Source organism: Cebidichthys violaceus, unplaced genomic scaffold (genome assembly GCF_023349555.1).
Source record: "Cebidichthys violaceus isolate CVI_PGR_0920_01 unplaced genomic scaffold, fCebVio1.0.p SCAF_28, whole genome shotgun sequence".
NCBI lineage: Eukaryota > Metazoa > Chordata > Actinopteri > Perciformes > Stichaeidae > Cebidichthys > Cebidichthys violaceus.
Window position 1 is genome coordinate 967,864 of NW_027176461.1, and position 20,660 is coordinate 988,523.

Below are 20,660 nucleotides of genomic sequence, written 5' to 3' on the forward strand. Positions count from 1 at the left end.
TCAAGCTCCCAGCATTTTCTTGACCGTGTAACCAGGCATGCTGCAGAGGAAAAGAGCCAGCATGGCCAGCAGCAGGAGAGCAGAGACAATCTTGAGGGCCAGCCACTTGTACTGATTGCAGACCAAGTGTTTCATGGCCTTGAAGGGAGTGAGCAGCCACAGAAGGCTGGTGTCTGGACGGCTAGAAGGACAAAACACAGGTGTTCAGTAATAAACACTTTAAGCATTATAGACTATTATTGTTGCTCTCTTCCTAAAACACTTTTTAATTTAAATATAGCTGACATTACTGGAACTAGGACAAAGCAAAAGGCCAGACAGAGAAACGATTTACAGTATTTTGAGAACTTAAAAGGTGATTCTAGGTAGAAATACACAAACAATATCAAGAAACTGCAACTTACCATGTAAAGAAAGAAGATCCTAGGTATAAGTCCAGAACTTGGTTGAAGAAAATTCATAAAAATGTCTATCCTCATTTCGGGATATTGCTTACATTGCTAATATTATTTGATTTTGTAATTTTACAATAGTTTAAAAAATGTTTATGCTTGTTTTATATTTGAGAATTCACATTGTTTTTATGACTGATTTATCTTTTTATTTATTCATGTATTTATTATAATTGTATTTATCGTACCTAGATTTTTATTTCTGGCCTGTTTTGGAGTTTTTAGTTAAGCTGGACTTGCAACAGCAGAAATGCAAAGGTACATATTCCCTTGCATTTGTGTGGCTGTGTGCAGTGAGGATGAAAAGGTAGCAAAGCCAGAGAATAAGCTGAACAATGTAATTGAGAAACATTGTTGAAAAGAGTGGTCAGTAATAACAATGTGAACAGTGGGGAGAAAACAGAACAGCCTTCATACTTGGGTTTCTCCAGTGGCTCTGGTTCGTTACGTCCTTCTCCAACTGGGCTTCTCTCGGCCTCCTCTCCTGTCAGGAGGTGCAGCTCTGCTTCCACTTTTCCCTAAAAAGGACAATTAAAAACATTCAGTCACAAGGAGGTCTTAAAGATGCAGTGTGTAGGTTTTGGTGGCACCTAACAATGAGGTTGCAAATTGCAACGAACTGAAACTCCTCCCGTGTGCCAGCGGTCAAAGTGAAAACGCAAATGGCCCTATCTAGAGTCAGTGTTTGGTTTGTCCGTTCTGGGCTTCTGTAGAAATATGGTCACCGGTTGTTGAAGAGGATTCGCTCCGTATGTAGATATAAACGGCTCATTCTAAAGTTACACTTTTTAAAAAAAATGTATTATACATTAAAGAAAACTTACTTATCAATATTATATTTAATTAATTAATTTCTGCCAGTAGATCCACCTAAATGCTATACACAATTCTTTTAAACTATTTACCAGCTCATACAGCCATTCTTTTTTATTTTCTGACTTTTTTTTCTTTACTTTGACCTACCGTGAGTTCGAACTCGTCATCTTCGTTTCTGGCCACAAATGGCCACCAGCCTTTGATCCTCTTCTGTTTGAAGATGGAGACCGTGGGCATCTCTCCTTCGTTTGTCACCATCTCTATGGTGCACTGCTTGGCAGTCTTCGCACCACGGGGAAAACGGTTAAGGTCCAGCTCAATTGCACCTATAAATAAAATATTTTAATGTTTAACTCAAAAGTTGTATTAAGCCATAAAAGCTCTCAAGTTACCCCATAAGCAGCATCTGTTTTGATTAACAGTGATGTATAAAGCCAAAGGTTATCATAAATTATTGTCCACAGCACCTAAGAAGTCATCTGCAGAGAAATGGTCAGCGTCCCACACTTGCAGATTAAGACGAGCTGGGATCTTGTATTCAGTCTCGTCCCAGGCAAACATGGACTCTTTTTTTGAGATGACGATCTTCTCTTCAGCCATGAGGTAGTCGAAGGGGTAGACGAAGCGCCAGTTGAAGTTTCCCTCCCCAGTGATGGAGTGGTAGTGGACATCGGTGTCCTGCTTGTCCTCCTGCTGCCCCTTCAACCAGCTGGTGCAGTAAAAATATGTAGGATACACAATCTTAAAAATTGTTTGTAATTGGTTATATTTTTTCATCTCAATCTAAAATCAGAATCAGATAATTTTGTGTTTCAAATTATTGTGCTTTGGTCCTGTTGTGCCCAAGAATGTAAAAAAGCTATCAAAAAGACAAAACACAAATCATCAAAAACATATAAAGCTTATAATTACCCTCGCACAAATATGTCACTTGATTTCTCGCCAGTGAAGATATCATCGTCCTCCAGAACGACCTCATCTGTGTTCCAGATGATCACCCTCAGTTCAAAGCTGGACACAAGCAAAATTTACAAGATATATAATGAAACATCAATAAATAATGACAACAAGCAAGATGTGTTCTTTGACTAAACCAAACATTTATTCAGATAAAAGCTTGAGGTGCCTCTGGCTATCAGCTAAACATGTAGAAAGTGAACATACAAACTGTAAACTGACAGGTCTGACTAGAGAACATACTTTTTTGGTTTCCTTGGTGAAATATCAAGAGCAGGACCAGGTGCAGTCATGTCCTTAGGGAACATATCCACCCACATCTCAATTCTCCCCTAAAAGCAGTTGAACACGGGGAAATAAACTCTTAAACTATGTAAACAAAACAATACAGTATACACTGACTTGATTAAAAGGTGTCGTTGGCTGCAGTAGAGCCGGCATGAGCACACTGAATGACATACTTGTTCAATTCCTGGTTTATCAGGGTGGAGCAGTGGTCTGGTTTCCACATGTTCTGGGACCAGTTTGCAGCCGACCCGTGGGATATCCTCCCAATGATTCAACACGGTCAGAGCCAGATGTTCTTCTGTCTGCTTCTTTAAACCTGACAAACGTCATCAAACGGTGGTTTAATACTAACTTCACATTTTAAGCAGTGAGATGCAGCTCCAGAGCAATTTAGAACAAAGTAAAACCATGACATAGGTAGGTTGTAAGTATAATGAGTGAAATGAAGTCATACCGTTATCATCCTCTATCTCAGTCGGTGCCATGAAGACACGATTTTCCACCTTCACTCTTCCTCCAGGCCCGTAGTGAGGCCCATCCAGCTTGCCCTCCTTACAAAGCTTAGCCAGGATTTGTGTTGGTTTCATTGGGTCCCGCCACACATTGTAACCATGGCTGAAGAAAAGAGCATACGCAGTTACAGCTCCATGAAAAACGTAGGATAACCCAACAATATATAATATAAACATACGGTGGCTGAAGTACTGTACTTGAGTATAAATTTGAGGTAGTTGTACTGTACTAGAGCATTTTCTTTTCATGGCACTTTCTGCTTCTACTTCACTGCATCTCAGGAGGAAATGCTGTACTTTTTACTCCCCTGCATTTATTTGACAGATGTAGTTACTAGTTACTTTTAAGATGATGATTTTTGCACTAAAAACAGATGAAGACCTTACAAAATATGATATTGCATTTTAAAATAAACTACCTAACAGTACAACTGAAACAATAAATCAATTAGTTGATTTACAGTCAGTTATTTGGCAACTATTTTCTTTAAGTAATGTTTTTAGTTCTTCAAATGTGAAGATTTGCTGCTTTTCTTATTAATTATTCTAATCATCTTAATTTATTTTGAATAACAGTAAAGTCTTGCTTTTACATTCATGCATGAGTAATACAAATCTAATGATATAATATATAATAGTTTACAGTCAGAGGGGACATTTTTCTGCAATGAGTACTTTTACTGTTTAATAGTTTAAGTAAATGTTCCTGATTATACTCACATACTTTTACTTAAGTAACATTTCCAATGCAGGACTTCTACTTGTAACAGAGTATTTTTCCCTGGTTTGAGTACTTTTACTTAAGTAAAGGATAAGAATACTTCCTCCACCACTGGTTCGGACACTACATTCAAGCATAAAAACATGATATGTGTGGTTTCCCATGGACAACATGTTCAGCTGTGAAAATGTAAGTATTTGAAAGTCAATTTCATGTATTGTTCTGTAACTGCCTGATTCATGACCGATGCTGTGACTCACTAATGCAACCTGAGTCATCAAGAGGCTTCACGTAATCCTGTATTGAATAATTAACCACTATTGTTTCCACAATCTATCACACACTGCCGCAGGGAGTTAGGTCTTTGCTTCTTACATGGCGTAGTTACATGTAATACCACACGTAGCTCTGTGTTTGCTGTAGAAACGGTTCTCAAGATCAAGTTTAGTTTCTCCAATCAGATCATCGGTCCCCACCAGGTCCCAGTCAAAAATTGACACTGTGAGTGTGGAATCCATCGGAAATGTGGCCTCCACGTCAAAGGATCTGATGAGATGAGAAATACAGCATTTGTCAGGTTTCCGTTTACATAGCCGTAACTTTGTAAGATCATATACAGTGAGTGATGACAATTTTAAATAAATACAATATTTCCACTTACTTGCCAAACAAGGGGTTCAGCTGTTTTGAGATGTAGTTCTCTTTGTCTTTGATCTCTGTCTTACCCAGTTTGATTGCAATGTATGGATCAGCTTTCCCATTAATGTCAGCTGGATGCAGATCAGTTGCCTACCAAAGAAAATGGGAGAATTCAAGGGCGCAATGGATAATCTGAGCATCTCTCACTATACCTATATATCCAAAGTCTTCTATTTGCGCTAAAATAATCATGTTACATATATATTATATACACAACTGTATATATTCCTTTTTATTTCTTCTTTTCATGCTACTTTTCTATAGTTTGTTCCATTTTATTACCTCCGCCAAGGAGGTTATGTTTTCGGTTTGTTTTGTTTATTATTCAGCAGAATTATGGAATTATCTAAATATCTTGAATATCTGTTTATACATGTTCTGTGTGCGTAGCATGGGAGGGGGCTACAACTACATTTCATTGAGTAATCCTGTACTGTACAATGACAATAACAAACCCATGAATCCTTAAAGTGCAGAACTCATAGCCTACCCTGATAATGTAGATGCGGACGAGGACATTAATGGGATCGTTGTGAGGAATGTTCTGAAACATTCCCATGGTGGAATCGAAGCTCATGTCTCTCTGCATGTCATCCGACACTTTGTACATACACAGAGAGCCCTAAAGGGACACAGTCAAACCAATGAATTGTTATAATGCAAAAAATATCGAGAAAAAACAAAATCGTTCCTGAACATGTAATGCGTATTGTATTGTCTGTCTTATGTTGGTTAAACAATAAGAGAAACCTATGACCAGCTTGTTTTAAATAAATGACAAAGGTTTACACAGACGATTGATGTAACAGAAGAATGAAATATGTATTGTGCTCTAAACATTCTGTTCTTACTTTGAATTTTCCAACGATTCTGTCCTCATCCGTCACGTTTTGGTCGTCATCATCGCCACCTTTTCCCCTGAACAGGTTAAAGCTGTGGAGCCAGTCTTCAAAGCTGTCAAATTCACTCTCCAGTTCTTTCGGGTACACCTTGTTTGAGAACACAAATTCATCAAAACAAAAATTTGGTTGTGAATGATCTCTTTTTCTAAGTATGTGGCACTTCTTCCAGTTTATACCTATCCTGTCTTATCATATATATATATATATATATATATATATATATATATATATATATATATATATATACACACACATATACATATACACACACACACACACACACACACACAACAAGCTGAATGAGAACTGCTTTCAGCTGTAGTGTCGGTGCCGTGTCCTCTACCTTCAGCTCATCCAGCTTTGGCTTTTTCTTCTCAAACGGATCGATTGCCAGCTTCTTCTTGTCCTTCTTTCCCTTTCCTCTCTTGCTGCCTTTCACAGGAGAGTCATCAGGTTTGATATCTGAGGACAGGTTAGCGGTGAGGACGGAGGGAAGAGTGGGAGTGGGGCAGAGCAGAGCATTCGAGACATGAATTCCACATGAAAGTTGCCAAAACCAGCGGTCACTGTATACAACAAGCATGCCATTGAATTGTTATACTATTAAAGTACACAGTTCAGTGGGGACACTTGACAGGATCCTTCAGGCAGGAAGCTGTGCAACGATCTGATTGGTTCTTGTCATTATCATCCTCAGTCATGTCATGTCAAAGTATATGTACAGCAATAGAGTGTATACTGCATTTGCATAATAATAACACCATTTGTCATATTATTAGTAGTTGATTCTGTGCACCCTGGTTGGCAAAGCACAGAATCAAACATGTTTGAAATGTATCACTAAAATAAAGGCTCTTCATGTCATCAAATTGCACTGTCTGTGTTTTTCATTGACAACTTTCATTGCAGGCATACGGTCAATATGCACTTATTGGAGTGGGAAAAAAAGCAGTTGTCCCACGTATGTAAATTTGGATTCATGTCAGCATCTACGTGAAGGCATTGTCGGGCTACGAGGTTCACTACTGCTCTGTAGAAGAAAACAACAACCAAGAGGAACATGCATGATAAGTACGTGCTTGTACTGTTGATGTGGTGGTGCTTTCTGCCAGAAAGGATTATGTTTTGTGACCTCACTAAAACATCACAGCTACTTCACCACATTAGGATAAGGAGTACTTGTACTACGTGGTTTGGGGGTGACAAAGAGGTACACAAAATCAAGCTGGAAAATATACATATTTTACGTCATGAGCAAAACACTATCTTGTGTGTGTCTTGTTTGCCATTTTATCAGGTTTTACCTCCGCCATCTGCAATGTCCATGTCATCTTTGTCTTCTGAATCTGAGAGAGCAGCCTCTTGAGCCTTCAGGACCTGCAGGAGCAGAAGGTCAGGATAACTGGATTTATCAAAACCAAAACAAGATCCAGATTTTTTTCTTGCATTTCATTTTAGCTGCCATCATAATTTGTTTATCCAGCTACTGCAGCAGGTAAAGCAAAAGAAGACTGTCTGTGCTGTATTTCTGTTACTCACCTCTGTCAAAGTATCAATGGAGGCAAAATATTTGGACCACCAGTCCAACATGCTCTCATCAAGTTCCTCCTCTTCAATCTCATCACCCTTCTTCCTCTTCTTCTTTTTCCCCTTTCCATCCTTATCGTCATCCTTTTTATATAACATATAATAAAAAGCATTAAAAACACTCTCAATAAAGATTTACGATTTCTTGCAACATACAATTTTGATTAAGTGTAAAGCACTTTGCTTACCTCAACTTTGACCACAGCATCACAGCCCTAGGTAGAAAACCATATTGTTTTAAAAAAAAATTGTTTTTGTTTTAACCGTGTCCTTTATGTAGAATTACTGTTCAAAGTTCTTTGAATAAAGGTCACATCAAATTTACAAAAATTAACCGTACAGAGTCTAGTTTGACCACAGTTTCCATCTTCTTATGACCCGGCTCAGGTTCCAAGTTAACCACAATTATTTCCTCTGAAAGATAAAAGGAGAACATATATGTATTTATCTCTATAATCGTCATTTATTACAAAAGGGCAAACGCATAATGTACTTTATCTTCAATCAGCTTTGATTATTGTATGTTATTCTTTAGTAACAATACTGTAAAGAAAATGCACTAGGGTGTAATATGCGTCCAGGTTTTAGTTTATACCTGAAGTGGAAAAGTTGTTGGCTTGCTTGTCTGTTGCCCTGTAGATGAACTTCCGCAGGCTGGGGACAGCAATGGAGCCAACCAGAGTGTAGCGGCCAAAAGCCCGGCAGTCCACCACTCGGATGTTCAGCGGCGGGTGAAGCAACTCATTCTCAGGCAAATCCTGACACACCAAATCCAGAATCAGTTTGATTGAGGAGAATCATTTTACAGGTATTACTTTTTGAATGCTTCTTTTCTTATGTGTGCGGCATGTAAATATGATTTTAATTTAATAAAAAGTGATTTAAAAAATTTAAAAGATATAATACCACTTCAAACCACTTGACAAGGGTGCTGAAGTTGGGGTTTTTCTTGTAATTGGGGATGAGGGCAGACTGCACTCCCTTTCCAGCACATTCAATGTCCACACGAGGGCGATCCACCTGGGCCAGATTCACCCTCTTCAAGTCCCTCAAGCCCCAGAACAAAACCTAAGGAGTAGGGAGGCTCAGTATTTGTAGTGTTGTTTTACTTTCCTTTTCTGTTACTACATCACTGGTGAAGCTAAAATCACCTCAATTCTGTATTTGCTGAGCACTGGTCTGATCCCCAGTGGTACAGGCAGGATTGGGCCGCGGTCCATATCTGTGGGACCGTCTATGGGAGGCAGGTCAGCTTTCCCATTGGGGCCAATCTAACAGAGGACGAAAGGAAAGCTTTATAAATAATTTAAACAGTACCCTCACAACTACATGGTGTCTGTAAGGCTAACCTGCAGCAGTTCAAAGGCTGCCAGCATTTCTCCGGCGGTGCAGTTCCCGCGGTAGATCTGATAGTACTCCAGTTGAGGAGGGAAGCGTGGGGGACCGTAGTGCTCGTCCGCCATCTTGACCACAGGCTTGGCAAAAGTTCTGCCCATGAATTCAGCTTTACCCTGGAAGCACAATGGTGAATTAATGTTCAACCCTTAAAACATGAACTCTGGTTTGAATATTTGAAAGAATGGTCTTTTTAGCCTACCATATCAAATCCATGAGTGTTTGTATTACAATCGCTTATTAAAAAAAAAAGTTGCTTATCATGAATTAATATATTTGTCTGATCAGCAGATAGAAACATGGCTTGAGATGCACATGTTTCTAGGCAGACTGGATAAAAAACCATTGAAGATAAAAGAGCCCAAAAGAAAAAATGAACAAATCCAACATACCTAAAATAACCAGTGAACTGCAAAACAGGCATATGTATCTATGTCAAAAAGTCATTGAATTATTACTTATTTATATATATATATATATATATATATATATATATATATATATATATATATATATATATATATATATATATATATATATATATATATATATATATATATATATATATATATATATTATGAAATCTCTCTTGCAGTTAGTGGTTATGAAGAGTCACAATTCTTGGTTGGCCACATACAAAAAGCACAAAATGTCACTTAAAGGAATGCAACAGGTATAAGTTCATCCATCCTTATGGACTTCTCTTATTCCTCTTGCATGCCTTTCAATACAATCTACTGCGCACACATTACAGTGCTTCTACAGTACATCAAGCCATCAGAATCCACACTCTACTTATCCAAAGGGTCATCCAAAACAATGTTGTTATTGACAGGAGCAAATATAAAATTGTCAGTCAGCAAAAGCATTCTTTCAAATATAACTTACATCAGGTTGATATTGACAAACACATTACTAAAGGCATATCACACACTGGTTTTAGATTCATGAAGTGACATGTTGAGTCTTACATTTCAAGTGAAAGACAGGCAGACTCTTAAATTATTAGGATGCAAATGATGGTGGAGATTGGTAAGCCTATTGCTATCTGGTAATTCAAGCTGTGCGAAGGTAGACTGTTTGCTCACATTAATACAAATGGAAAAAGAGAGGCGTCTCAATTTCAGAACAACCCTTACCACTGTGTCTTGATCATAGATTTCAATGACGATAATAGGAGGGTCGTCTCTCAGTTCGGTGGCCTCGCCAAACAGCTCCACATTCTCAAAGACCAGCAGCTGGTCCCATGTCGGGCACAGAGTCTCAGCCAACACCTGGACAGCAAAGATGCAGGATGTGCTATTCGATAAATCATATCTTAAGCTGATAGCTGACATTTTAAAAGCCCTTTGAGTGCTCACCTCAGTGACCTGGCTTTGTGTGGAGAAGAAGACTCTTGCAAAGGGATCTGACAGACCTGTGCTGTCAGCAGCAAACAGGCTGCGAGCTTGGTACATGTGGACCCTCAGCTGGAAGATCTGTTTCACTGTGGACAGATAAAGACGCTCTGAAAGGAACGACTTATACTTATTATTTATAAGTTAAGGTAAAGTTTGTACGATTTTTATTAGAATAATCTTAGTTCTACATCTCTAAAACATAACATATTTCAAATATCATAGTTTTATGAAGATTTTCATCTAAATAAATGTCCGTTAAGTCACTATCTCTCCCCGATGAGGAACACAAGTTATTGAGCCCACAGCAACGCTGTATTAAGTTCATTAAATGCAAAACTATCATTCCCTTCTTTGTTTGTCACTGAGCTTGACACTGACCGCTATCGTTCATCAAAAACACACCTACAGAACAAGACAATGGTTATTTTTGTCACTTTTTTGACAGCAGATCAGTTTGAAATATTGCAGGGAGAAATGCACCAAGGTACCAAGGTGTCGTATCTCATTTTACCAGAAAAGTCTCTTTGTTTCAGTGTAAAACTCAAATAGAAGAAATACTGAATTGGTTGATGGTCTTACTCATGTAGGTCAGGCTGATGGGCGGTGAGCACGGCATGCCGGGTCCTTTGGACAACTTGTTTTCCTCAAATCCATTGGGCAGGCCATTCAGGTAGTCTTTGCGCTGTCTAGTCAGACCCAGCCAAAGATAAATCTCTATCTTGGACTGGACTGTCCAGCCAGCAGGCCCAAAACCTTTCTTTCCAGGGATCTTTAGTATATGAGAGCAAAGAAAAGTCAATCACAGAAGTTTGAAAGGGAAATTGATGCAACATTCAAAACGTAAGCAGATTAGATCAACTGCCTTTTCATTGATTCATTTACTATATTTAGTGTAAACTCACCCTCAAAAAGATCGTCTTGACTTTGCCACAGTCCTTTCCTGTCTCCTCCTCTTTAGTGGAATAAAGGATGTCTTTGGAGGGAACACGTGCATAAGCAATGCGTTTCCCATTACTTATCATCCATATGAAGACATCAGGAACACTGTGTTGAGGCTGCAATAAGAAAAAACGCTCACATTAAACCTAAAATGACCACAATGAAACAAGCATGTGCGACAAACAAAACCATTTGTATATGGTGGACATGACGTTGTGGATCTCACTTCATCAGCCAGGAAGCGCAGCTTTGTGAGGAAGTTCTGAGCCAGCTTGATTTTATCTCTCACTGTGCTTTTCTTCACCGTGGACCTCATGGCTTTAGCTTGCTGGCCAATGCTCTCCTAAACCCAGAAACAGCCCAGCATTTAGCAAGACGAGTGCAAATGTTAAAAATCAATAAGTAGAAGATTAAAAAACAACAACATAGCTCCTCTTTAGTTGACATACCACTTCTGACATGCACAGCTTCAGTCTCTCCCTGTCAAGTTTGGTTCTGCCAGACAGATTCTGGTCCTGGTTTGCCAGCGAAAGAAACTGACTGAAAGAAATGGAGCTCAGTCAGCGTCAAAGTCAACACTGATCTATTTAGACTTCAAGTTTAAACCTGCTGGTTATAAATGTGTCACTACAGACCTGCAACCCTTGCTGAGTTCCTCGAGGACGCCTCTCAGTCTGCGCTCAGGATAGGTCTTCTCTGTCTTGATGATCTCTTGCACATCATTCAGTCCGTCCTCCTGTAGTACCAATAGAAGATGTTGGGGCTCATTGAGCATAAAGACTGAAACTGTATTCAACTGCCAATACGCAATTTAATACCAAGTTCAAACTTTTTACTGCTATTCTCGCCTACTTATTGGGAAAGTTCATGACTTGCCAGTTTATCTGCAATGTTGTCTATAATGTTGGCATTGTACAGCCTCCTTCTCTGGTCTTGCCACCAGCTCTTGATGTAGATACACGGCTTCCTCTCAAAATATGGCAGGTGGAAGTAGTTTCTGACGATGCAAAAAATGTATTTCATCAAAATGGAAAAATTCAAGAAACAGCTTTTAGGCATCAATTTTTCTGTTTAAGTAGAATATGTTCATGAATATCTTTCTGAAGTGCAGTGGTTTGTTGTCACATGTTTGCTCTGACCGGTCTGTGATGACGGGTTTCATGGGAGGAGTAGTCGCCACCGAGGTCAGGTCCCCGTCATCGTCCATCTCCTCCTCGCTGGAGTTGTGGATCAGTTCGGTTTCCTCTTCGTCGCCGTCTCCTCCCCCCTTCTTGCCCTTCGCGTTTGGCCTGGCAGCTCCATCAATCTCGTTTCCATAATAACCTGGCACACAGCAGCTATGTTAGTAGTCACGCCCTTAAATGATGTTGCCTATGATGTTAGCAACTTGTTGTTTTTCCTAAAACTGCCTTTTGCAACTTTCAAATGTTGGGACTCCTCTTACATTATGACAGTTAACCTTTCTGCTTCATACGGGAGGTTTTGGCTTTATTAATTTTTCAATCATTTTGTCTGTGTAAATGTTAATTTTGTCGGCATTAATTTTGGCAAGGTTTTAATTTTTATTCTGGCATTAAAATAAAAATGCTCCAAAATCATTGTAGTCATTATAGTAGGCTCTTAATATTATTTCAATTATATATTATTATATTATATTTTGTAGTTTTGATCAGAACTCAAGTTAGTAAATAGATTTAACTAATTTAAATTACTGTTAATATACAATCAGTCAGTTTCATGAAGCAGATATTTTTGTCTTCTAAAAGGACAAAAAAGTGTCCAAAGATTCAATTTGAGACCCAAGATGAGTCATTGAGAGACACTGAGTAAGACAAAAGAGTAGGTAACAGAAAATACCTATGGTGACCTCAAAGTTGATGGGCTTATCACCGATCTTTCTGTCAATCATTGTGGCCTCCAGGAAAGACCCAAAGAGGAAAAATTCCTCAACCTTCCCGGTAGCGGTCTGTGAAGTAGACAAACAAGTGTGAGAATGTGGGAAAACTCTGTCTTACTTCTTCACTTTTTTCTTAATTAAGTAAAAGTTCAATGCTAAACAAGACACCACATTTTGTTCTGTCGCTCTTTAATGAAATATAAATAAACGTAGTGGTCCTGACAACCTTGTAATACGAGCTGTCGTACAGTGAGAACTAAATCCCTGAGGTCTTTGGGTTACGGTCCCACTGTCCTCAATTGAATTTGTTGTGTGACTTACATTGTCCACCAACAAAAAGAAGACCCATGAATGCAAACAACATGTTAATAATACACCAGGTGGGCTAAATAAAGACAATCAATAATTCACAACTAACGGGGCACAATGCCCTGTCAGCAGGAGTGACAATTGGCTCCCTCTGCATGGCTGCTCATCCAAGCAGGGACCTACCTCTGAGATGTTGGGTATCCCCTCCAACTGCACATCTGTGGAGCTGGAAATGTCAGGCGAGGAGGGGTCCAGGATCTCCACACCCAGGCTGATGAGCAGACGGGCCCTGAAGGACACCCCCTCTCCAAGCCCCTCGTTTAACTCCTGGTACTCGTCCATCAGGGTGTAGGTACGCGTGGATCCGTACATGTTAACCCAGGCGGGCCCCAGCGTGGGAAGGAAGCCTGAGAGATAAAGAATAAATATATTTTGTGTCTGAGAAGTTGCATATTTTGGATGGAATGGTACTACCTGATAAGTACAAGTAGATCTGATTGTCAAAAAACATGCATGCTTATTGTTTTACAACTGAGAAGATGTTGCTTAAACTGATCCCCCATCCAAACCACATCTTCTGCAGTTAAATGAGACAACAATTAACTCTCTAGGATGCATCCTCATATCGTATAAAAGGCAGTGCCCACTAGTTCCAGGTCAAAAGAATTTTTCAGATAATTTCAGTCGGAGAACTTTTAGGAAACATCTTTCAAAGATCAAATGGTACGTCACCTTTGTCCCCATCATTGGAAATGTTTCGTAGATCTAGGAAGTGTGTTCCTATAGCGACATCATTCACTTTATCTGAGTCTCGGATCTGGATCTTCATGCGCTTGCACAGCGGTGGAAACATCTCGGTGAAAACGATTTGCTCGTTCCAGATCGGCTCATAGCAGCTCTTTTGAACTGATGTTTTCCCCTGTAATCATGCATTACACATGTATATTCAAATCAACTCAGCCATTGTACTGTCAGTGTAATTTAGATTTTGACCTGGCTGAGATGAAACAGATACAAATACAGAGGGAAGTGAATGTTTAGGATCCTAACTATTACTCACTTTCTGCCCAGCAAACAGTACTTGGACATAAGGATCAACCAGGTCCTTATTTTCTCCTATGAAGGCCTTTTTAACGTTGGCCATGATGCTGGTGTTCATTCTGGGGAGTCCCTCAGCTCTGTAAATCTTCAGGTAATAACGGGCCCACTGTCGCTCTGCAGGCACCCCCTCTGGTATCAAGAGATTGCTGAAACAGAATTGGGACACGATGAAATAATCGATGCAAACAAGATGCTAGCATCTAAGCTGAAAAAAATGCATGACTGCAGGATTTTCTGCGTTAAGTTTAAATGCTAGAAACCACATTTTTACTGATAAAACAGCCATAACAACACAAATGTTTCTGTATTTAAATTCTGCAAATGTCTTAGCAGTGTTGAAGTCTACTCTGAGTTCTTTTTGGACAATTCATATTTTTTGAATAAAGAACCATGCACAATCAAAATATAGTTACCCCTCTATGTCATCTTCATCGGATTCATTGGCCTTGTGTGGAGTCTTTATGGTGTCTCCTTTGGCCACAACTGCAACATCACACTTAATGTAGCCTTTGCAGCCCGCTGAGATGTCCTCAGGGTCCGACAACAAAGCCCACTTGTGGTAGAACTGATGTTCTGCAAGACAAAGAGAAAAAGACAAATTAATTGATAATTCACAATAACAAAAGCTGATTTTCATCGATTCTTTACCAGGCTGGAAGTAGATTGTGCCAACATCCAGTTTAAAAGTTCCAACCAGTGTTCCACTACGCAGAAGATTTTTGGAGTGAATGACCTAAAGTTTGGTTCAGGGAAATAAAACATTGCAATAATAAATACACTTGTCTTGTAGCAGACAAGGAAGTATATTAAATCTGTTTTATGTTACATTGCTATGAATCAAACAACTTACAGACAACTTCAGGATTTTGTCGAACATAACATCTGGAGGGACGTGGAAGTCGAACACAAAATACTGGGAAGAGAAAAGAGTTAGTGAGGATATTGTTAGAATCGATGCTGTAGATTCATAGTAAGCTTTTTCCCAAACTGAAATGATTATGAACACAGTATCTTGTTATGGCTGACTCACTTCGTTGTAGTATGGGCAGTTGGTCGATTCCTTCATTGAGGTGTACTTTTTATCTTCTCCAATCTCCACACAGACCATTGGATCCATGTTCAGCCCAATCAGCTGCCTGGCTTCAACCACTGTCACACTGATCTGAAATTATTAGTTATTGACAGAGTGACTGATTATGTACCAAATGTGACGTACATAAAAATTGAGATTAGCCATGCCTGTACCAAGTACAATAAGAAAAATACATTCCACAATGATTTCTCTTACTTGGTAGTCTACTGGTCTTCCAGAACTGGGCTCCATCTTTATGTCTGGTTTTGATCTGTAAGACAATGAGGTGTCGGACATGAGTGAAAATCTTCAGACAGATTCATATGATTAACAATGGCAAGACAGTTATTTTGAATGCAGCCATAAGCACAACAGAACCATACTTGCCTCTTATTTGATACATTGGTGGTGACGGCTGTGACTGAGGCCAGTGAGACGGTGTCGGGATCTGGGCCTCCCATGAACATGCCCTGACGATCCAGGTCCTCTGTCTCCAGAATAGCTGGCTCATCTGGAGATCACGGGAAAGAAACTCCATAAGGACAACTTGTAGTTGCACGTTAGACCCTACTGCTAAAAACTTGTGTTTCATTGTGCATTTTATTCTGAAATGTATCCTGGGAGCTTTGTATGAAAGTCAGTGACATGTGAAAATGGACGTGACAATTAAAAGCAGAAAAAAGTTGTAACATTTGCAGTAATGCTGAATTTGAGTATATTGCAGGATTGGTTAATAAAGCCCCAAAAAACTACAGCTCAACAAGAACAAAATATGGGAAGTCAAGTAACTGCTACATTGCAGTTTTCAGGATAACAATAAATGTAGAGAAAAGTTTTGGTATTTGTTTTTGACTAAATGTTCTCTAGTGGGCTGAGGTGGGCTGTAAGCCAACAGGAGTTTGTAATATCAGCCAGGATTTCCCATCTTATTTGACCTGATCTTCAGTCATTCATCTCAGTTACTGATACCTCCGTTTCTGTCCTCCTTGTGTCCACGGTGCTTACTGCGCTTCATGGTTCAAAACAAGTCTTTGCGTGCTCTGTGAAAGAAATATAAAGTGATTCAAACAGTAGCATAAAGAAAACATTGGTATAGATTGTGTTGAGGCAATTACTTTAACATCTGTATTTATAACTACTTTTAATTCATTAGAAACCAAACAAGTGAACTATTTTTACATTTTCCATCCATGTTCTACAAACCTCACTTCTTCTGTCTGAACAGCCACAAGAGACTAAACCATGACACTCTACTCCAACATCTTGTAGACAGAAGGAGGCCAACAACTAATTGCTATCAAGAAAAGTCCAAGAGCAACTAGAAAAGGCCTAAATTATTCAGAGCATTTAAAATATTGAATGAATTCAAAACTGAAACATTTGACTGAGGAAACATATTTGATTCAAGTGTGAAGACTAAAGTACAGCATGCATGCTATCATTTTGATATGGGTGTCTGTGCTACCACACCCTGGATTAGTCTTCAAAAGAGCTTTTAAATTATTCAAATCAGCTGACCTTGATACATCAATTAAAGAGGATACATTTCACACACATTGTGAAAATTAATACACTTAAAATAATTAATCTGCTGTAATTAATCAGCAAAGTACCCTTTCCACAGGTGCACAAATTTAATCTAAAAAGTTAAAAAAAAAATTTAAGTGACGACAGGTTAATTATTATTGTATAAGTATTTCCATAGTAGACACAACTGAAGGGCTGACATTTTGCCTAAATGTTTTGTTTACTTTTTTGACTATTTTGTCTACATTTTCAGAGTTGTTGTAAGTAATCATGAAAAATACAGCGAAATTATGCACCACACATTTTAAACATATGTTCCAATGCTTGAAACTTAATATTCATTTGCAAAATAATGAAACACTCTTATGAGCTGCATGTTGCAGAGGTTTAGAATAACCAAAGAGCATGCAATTATATACAACTGCAAGAAACAAAGAATACAAAGTTCTGAATGTTTCTATGACATTCAAATAAAAACATCTGCTCAACATTTTAACAGAACAAATATTAGTCATCAAAGAAAAGTAATTCAAGAATGCTGCAAAACATTGAGGCCTAAATTCCAAAGCGTTGCTTGTTACATCTGATCTTTGTTTAACATGGTGTTGCTGATGAAATAATATATTGTTATAATACATACCATACAAGAAAATAATGCTCTTGTTTCCCTCCTCTGAGTAGCTCCAAGATGTTTCCTGCAAGGGAAACAGCAACCTCTGTTTTCTTCTATGAGATGGAAGCAACACTACATAAACATTTTTGACATTTCCACAGCAGAAAGCAATAAGGCTTCAATGTAAAGTTGTACAGAAAAGAGTTGGGTTTGTCCAAGTCTGAAGTTGGGCAGGAGTGATGTGATACACCAATGAATAGTGCATGTGTGTTGAACCCGAGACTGGTAACTATAACTAGGGACTGCTGAGAGACGTCACTGTGAGCAGAGTCTACCAATCCACACAGGCTGTGCACAAAACAAAAGAAAATATTAAGCATGTTGTTTTTTTTTATTTTAAATCCTCCTTTAAGATGGTCTCTAACAAGCCAACCAGCCACATTTACATACAGAGCCATCGATTTAATCCAACTGATAAATTGTATAGTGATTCTGCACAATGTAGCTAAAACAGCCTCATCTCAAAAGTACAAGATGTTGCCTTTCAGAAGTATAAAACTATCAGGCATGCTACAAAGTGAAGAGAAACACAAATTAAATGTTTTTCAAATTTTCAAAAGGGTTTGGCAATGTGCGTCTTGTCATTATAATATATATAGTGCGGTGTCAATCAAAGCAGATTTTCACCGGAAAGCATCCAAATGTGTGAGCATGAGGTGATGATTTATTGCCATGTCACTAGTGGTAGAATTTCATGAAAGTAAACAAAATATCAGGCCAGCCTAATTGGAAGAATGCTCCTATTTAATCTTTAATAGGGTGATGTTTGAAACTGGGTCTTGGTGCTGACACATTGTCTTTTGTCATGAAATCACCAAATGGTGTCAAGTCTTATTTGCAACACTTTGCGTTTCAAATACATCCAGGTTTGGGCCTTACGGTTTAAAAACTGACCTCAATTTTGAATCACACAAGTGTTGTTGATTTTTGCACGAGGATATTTACTTGAATGATTAAGTATCAAATAAGGAAAACACGGTATGATGTGTTTCCCCACAAAAAAAAAGCAGTGGTACTGGTTATGTTGCATTATTTGACTTAGTTGAGGCATGCTTTAGCAACCTCTATTGAATGCTGGGGTACAACTCATCATCTCATCAATTACACATACAGCCAGTCTGTAAGCCATACGTCAAGGTCTAAAGTTGCTGGTATCCGATGAAACTAGACTCTAAATTATTTAAGCGCTCCAGTCAGTGTTGCATGTGGCATCCTCATTATGTGGAGGTATCACTATTCATAACAAAAGAAATAGATTTAGCTTAGAGGGAATAACAGGGAAACATGTTATTATTATTATCAAATCAGAAAAATATCTGTATGTTCTACCCACTTGAGGAAGTTTTAACATTCTATGTTGAGGGATATATATTTAGTAGATGTGTAGCAAACGAAACATCATGCTTAACTTTATGAAACTATACTTTACTTCTCTTTACTTAGAACTGTAAAGGATGCATCCTTTTCCTTCCCGCTCACCTGAAAATGTGTGATACTCTCAGTGACACCAATCTGACCACTGTGCTGAGGGAGTCTGCCCTTAATTACATGATTCAATACCGGCTACGATGGGTTGAGGAGATCCTCGTTCCTCCAGGATGTCAGCAACCGTGCAAAGTTACTGGTTCCCCTTGAAGTCTAATATACTAACCTCATTCTCTGATGCATGTTGTCATCACTCGCAACTTTAAACACTCTGAAGTTCACATCTGCCACCAAGAGAAATATGCCATGGTTGACTTTTCTGGTCTGATAAAGAAAAATTATTTTAAAAAACAATTAAAAGCAATAATTCTTTACATCAGATAATCTCTCAGCAGAGATGAGGTGTCTCTGGTGCAAGACACAAGCCTAAAAATAAAAAAAACTTAGAGTTCTTATATGTATTTAGATGACTATTTAGTTGACACTAATGAATATGCATGAGCGAGCAACCAAGCCCTTAAATTGACACCTTTGACAATGTCGTCTAGGGTGAACCACAGAATGACTTGATACCTACCATGCAATCTTATCCCATGTAGGCACAGTGTCCAGAGGCCTTTTTCGGCTGGTGGTTGTAGACCAGTTATCCCCATCTTGTTTGTGCTCCAGTGACTCTGTGGGCACACCACCTGACAGCGGTGTAGTGTATCCTTGTGACTATTTCTCTCAGTTGGGGGAGTTTGGCGAGCTTAATCAGTGAAACGCAGCCAGAGGCCATTGTTATTGTTGGTGTCAGGGGGCCCATTGTAGGCTACAAGGCAGCAAGCACGTAGGGTTTAACCTCAAGTGACCACCGAAACTTTCTTTAAATCAATTATTCACAATTTTAATGACTAGTTAGATTATTAAATGGCTTTAAATGTCTTCTATTGTATATCAACACATCACTGCATCCTTAAATGGAAGAAAATGTTCAGCTTACTTATCGCACAATTTTCCCTAAACTGTGCACATATACTGTCTACTAAGGCACATCAAAAGTCTCCCTAAGACAGTGTTTATTCTGTGACCAATATCACATGTAATAAAGTAGCCTCTAGCAAAAATACGATCTGTCTAGATATACCTAAAGTTTCTCTAGAATAGATAATATAGTTAGCTGTCATACTTACTGCATATGTGGGATATTAGCTAACAGGTCTGTTGGGACCACAGAATGAATGGAGGCACCACCTGGTGGCCAAAGAGCTCATGTTCCTTCCAATGGTACATTACACTGTTTAACTCAAACTGGACTCGTAATTTTGCACACTGTCTACAGGTGCAAAAGCACTTATACGGTCCATGTACATTTATATAGTCTGTTTTATTGTTTAATCACAAAAAGGGAAAAGCACAGCCGTTTTTCCCGTTTGTATTGTCTGAATCCAAAAACGAAAAAACAAAAGAACCAAAGTCAAATGACGAGCCGATTTAGTTTTTGCAAACTTCTTTTTTTCAACCTTTAAAAAAAGACCCAAAGAACGACAGGTAACACGGAATTAAGAATATTTCAAAAAAGGTCTTTTAAGAATGACTGTATGCAAGAAATTCTTATATAGTCTATGATGCAAGCACATACCAGGGTCACATGAGAAGAAAATACATTAATGAATATAAATAAATAATCCTGGGTCGATGGGAGTATGTTAGCAACAGTAGATGACTACATGCAGTTTAATATTTATTTATCCACTCAGCAAGAATCAAGTTTTAATCAGTGAATTGTTTGATGTAATAAAGTTAGTAATTTAGTTTAATTAAAGTAATTTTTGTGTTCACAGAGTTGTTGCTGTTAGCACTGATATTAATTTTCCACCTTGTTGTGTTGTTGCTTTAGTGAACTCAGAGCATATAGACTGAGACGAAGAGTGAAAGTGTTTACCCTTTCTACTACTAGATGGCAGTATACCTGTATTTAAACCAAAGATGTTGTCACACAGTATAGC

The 20,660-nt window shown here is 38.6% G+C and overlaps 1 protein-coding gene across 1 annotated transcript; it reads right to left on the bottom strand.

Moving 5' to 3' along the window:
- Window positions 1–16,062, bottom strand: LOC137880276 (otoferlin-like). The gene is made up of 41 exons (XM_068721555.1): window positions 16,017–16,062; window positions 15,435–15,558; window positions 15,264–15,318; window positions 15,006–15,137; window positions 14,826–14,888; window positions 14,624–14,708; window positions 14,389–14,548; window positions 13,935–14,121; window positions 13,607–13,793; window positions 13,058–13,281; window positions 12,526–12,634; window positions 11,808–11,991; window positions 11,545–11,665; window positions 11,304–11,404; window positions 11,118–11,208; window positions 10,895–11,011; window positions 10,632–10,784; window positions 10,309–10,498; window positions 9,691–9,815; window positions 9,469–9,603; window positions 8,284–8,445; window positions 8,086–8,205; window positions 7,841–8,002; window positions 7,530–7,692; window positions 7,275–7,348; window positions 7,123–7,149; window positions 6,887–7,018; window positions 6,652–6,724; window positions 5,691–5,809; window positions 5,297–5,434; window positions 4,936–5,067; window positions 4,408–4,535; window positions 4,122–4,292; window positions 2,968–3,128; window positions 2,687–2,829; window positions 2,469–2,557; window positions 2,181–2,279; window positions 1,736–1,977; window positions 1,416–1,594; window positions 870–970; window positions 1–181 (listed from the first exon to the last, which is right to left on the bottom strand). The coding sequence occupies exons 1-41, from the start codon at window positions 16,060–16,062 to the stop codon at window positions 1–3; spliced, it is 5,385 nt and encodes a 1,794-aa protein (XP_068577656.1).
- Window positions 16,063–20,660: the final 4,598 nt, after the last annotated feature.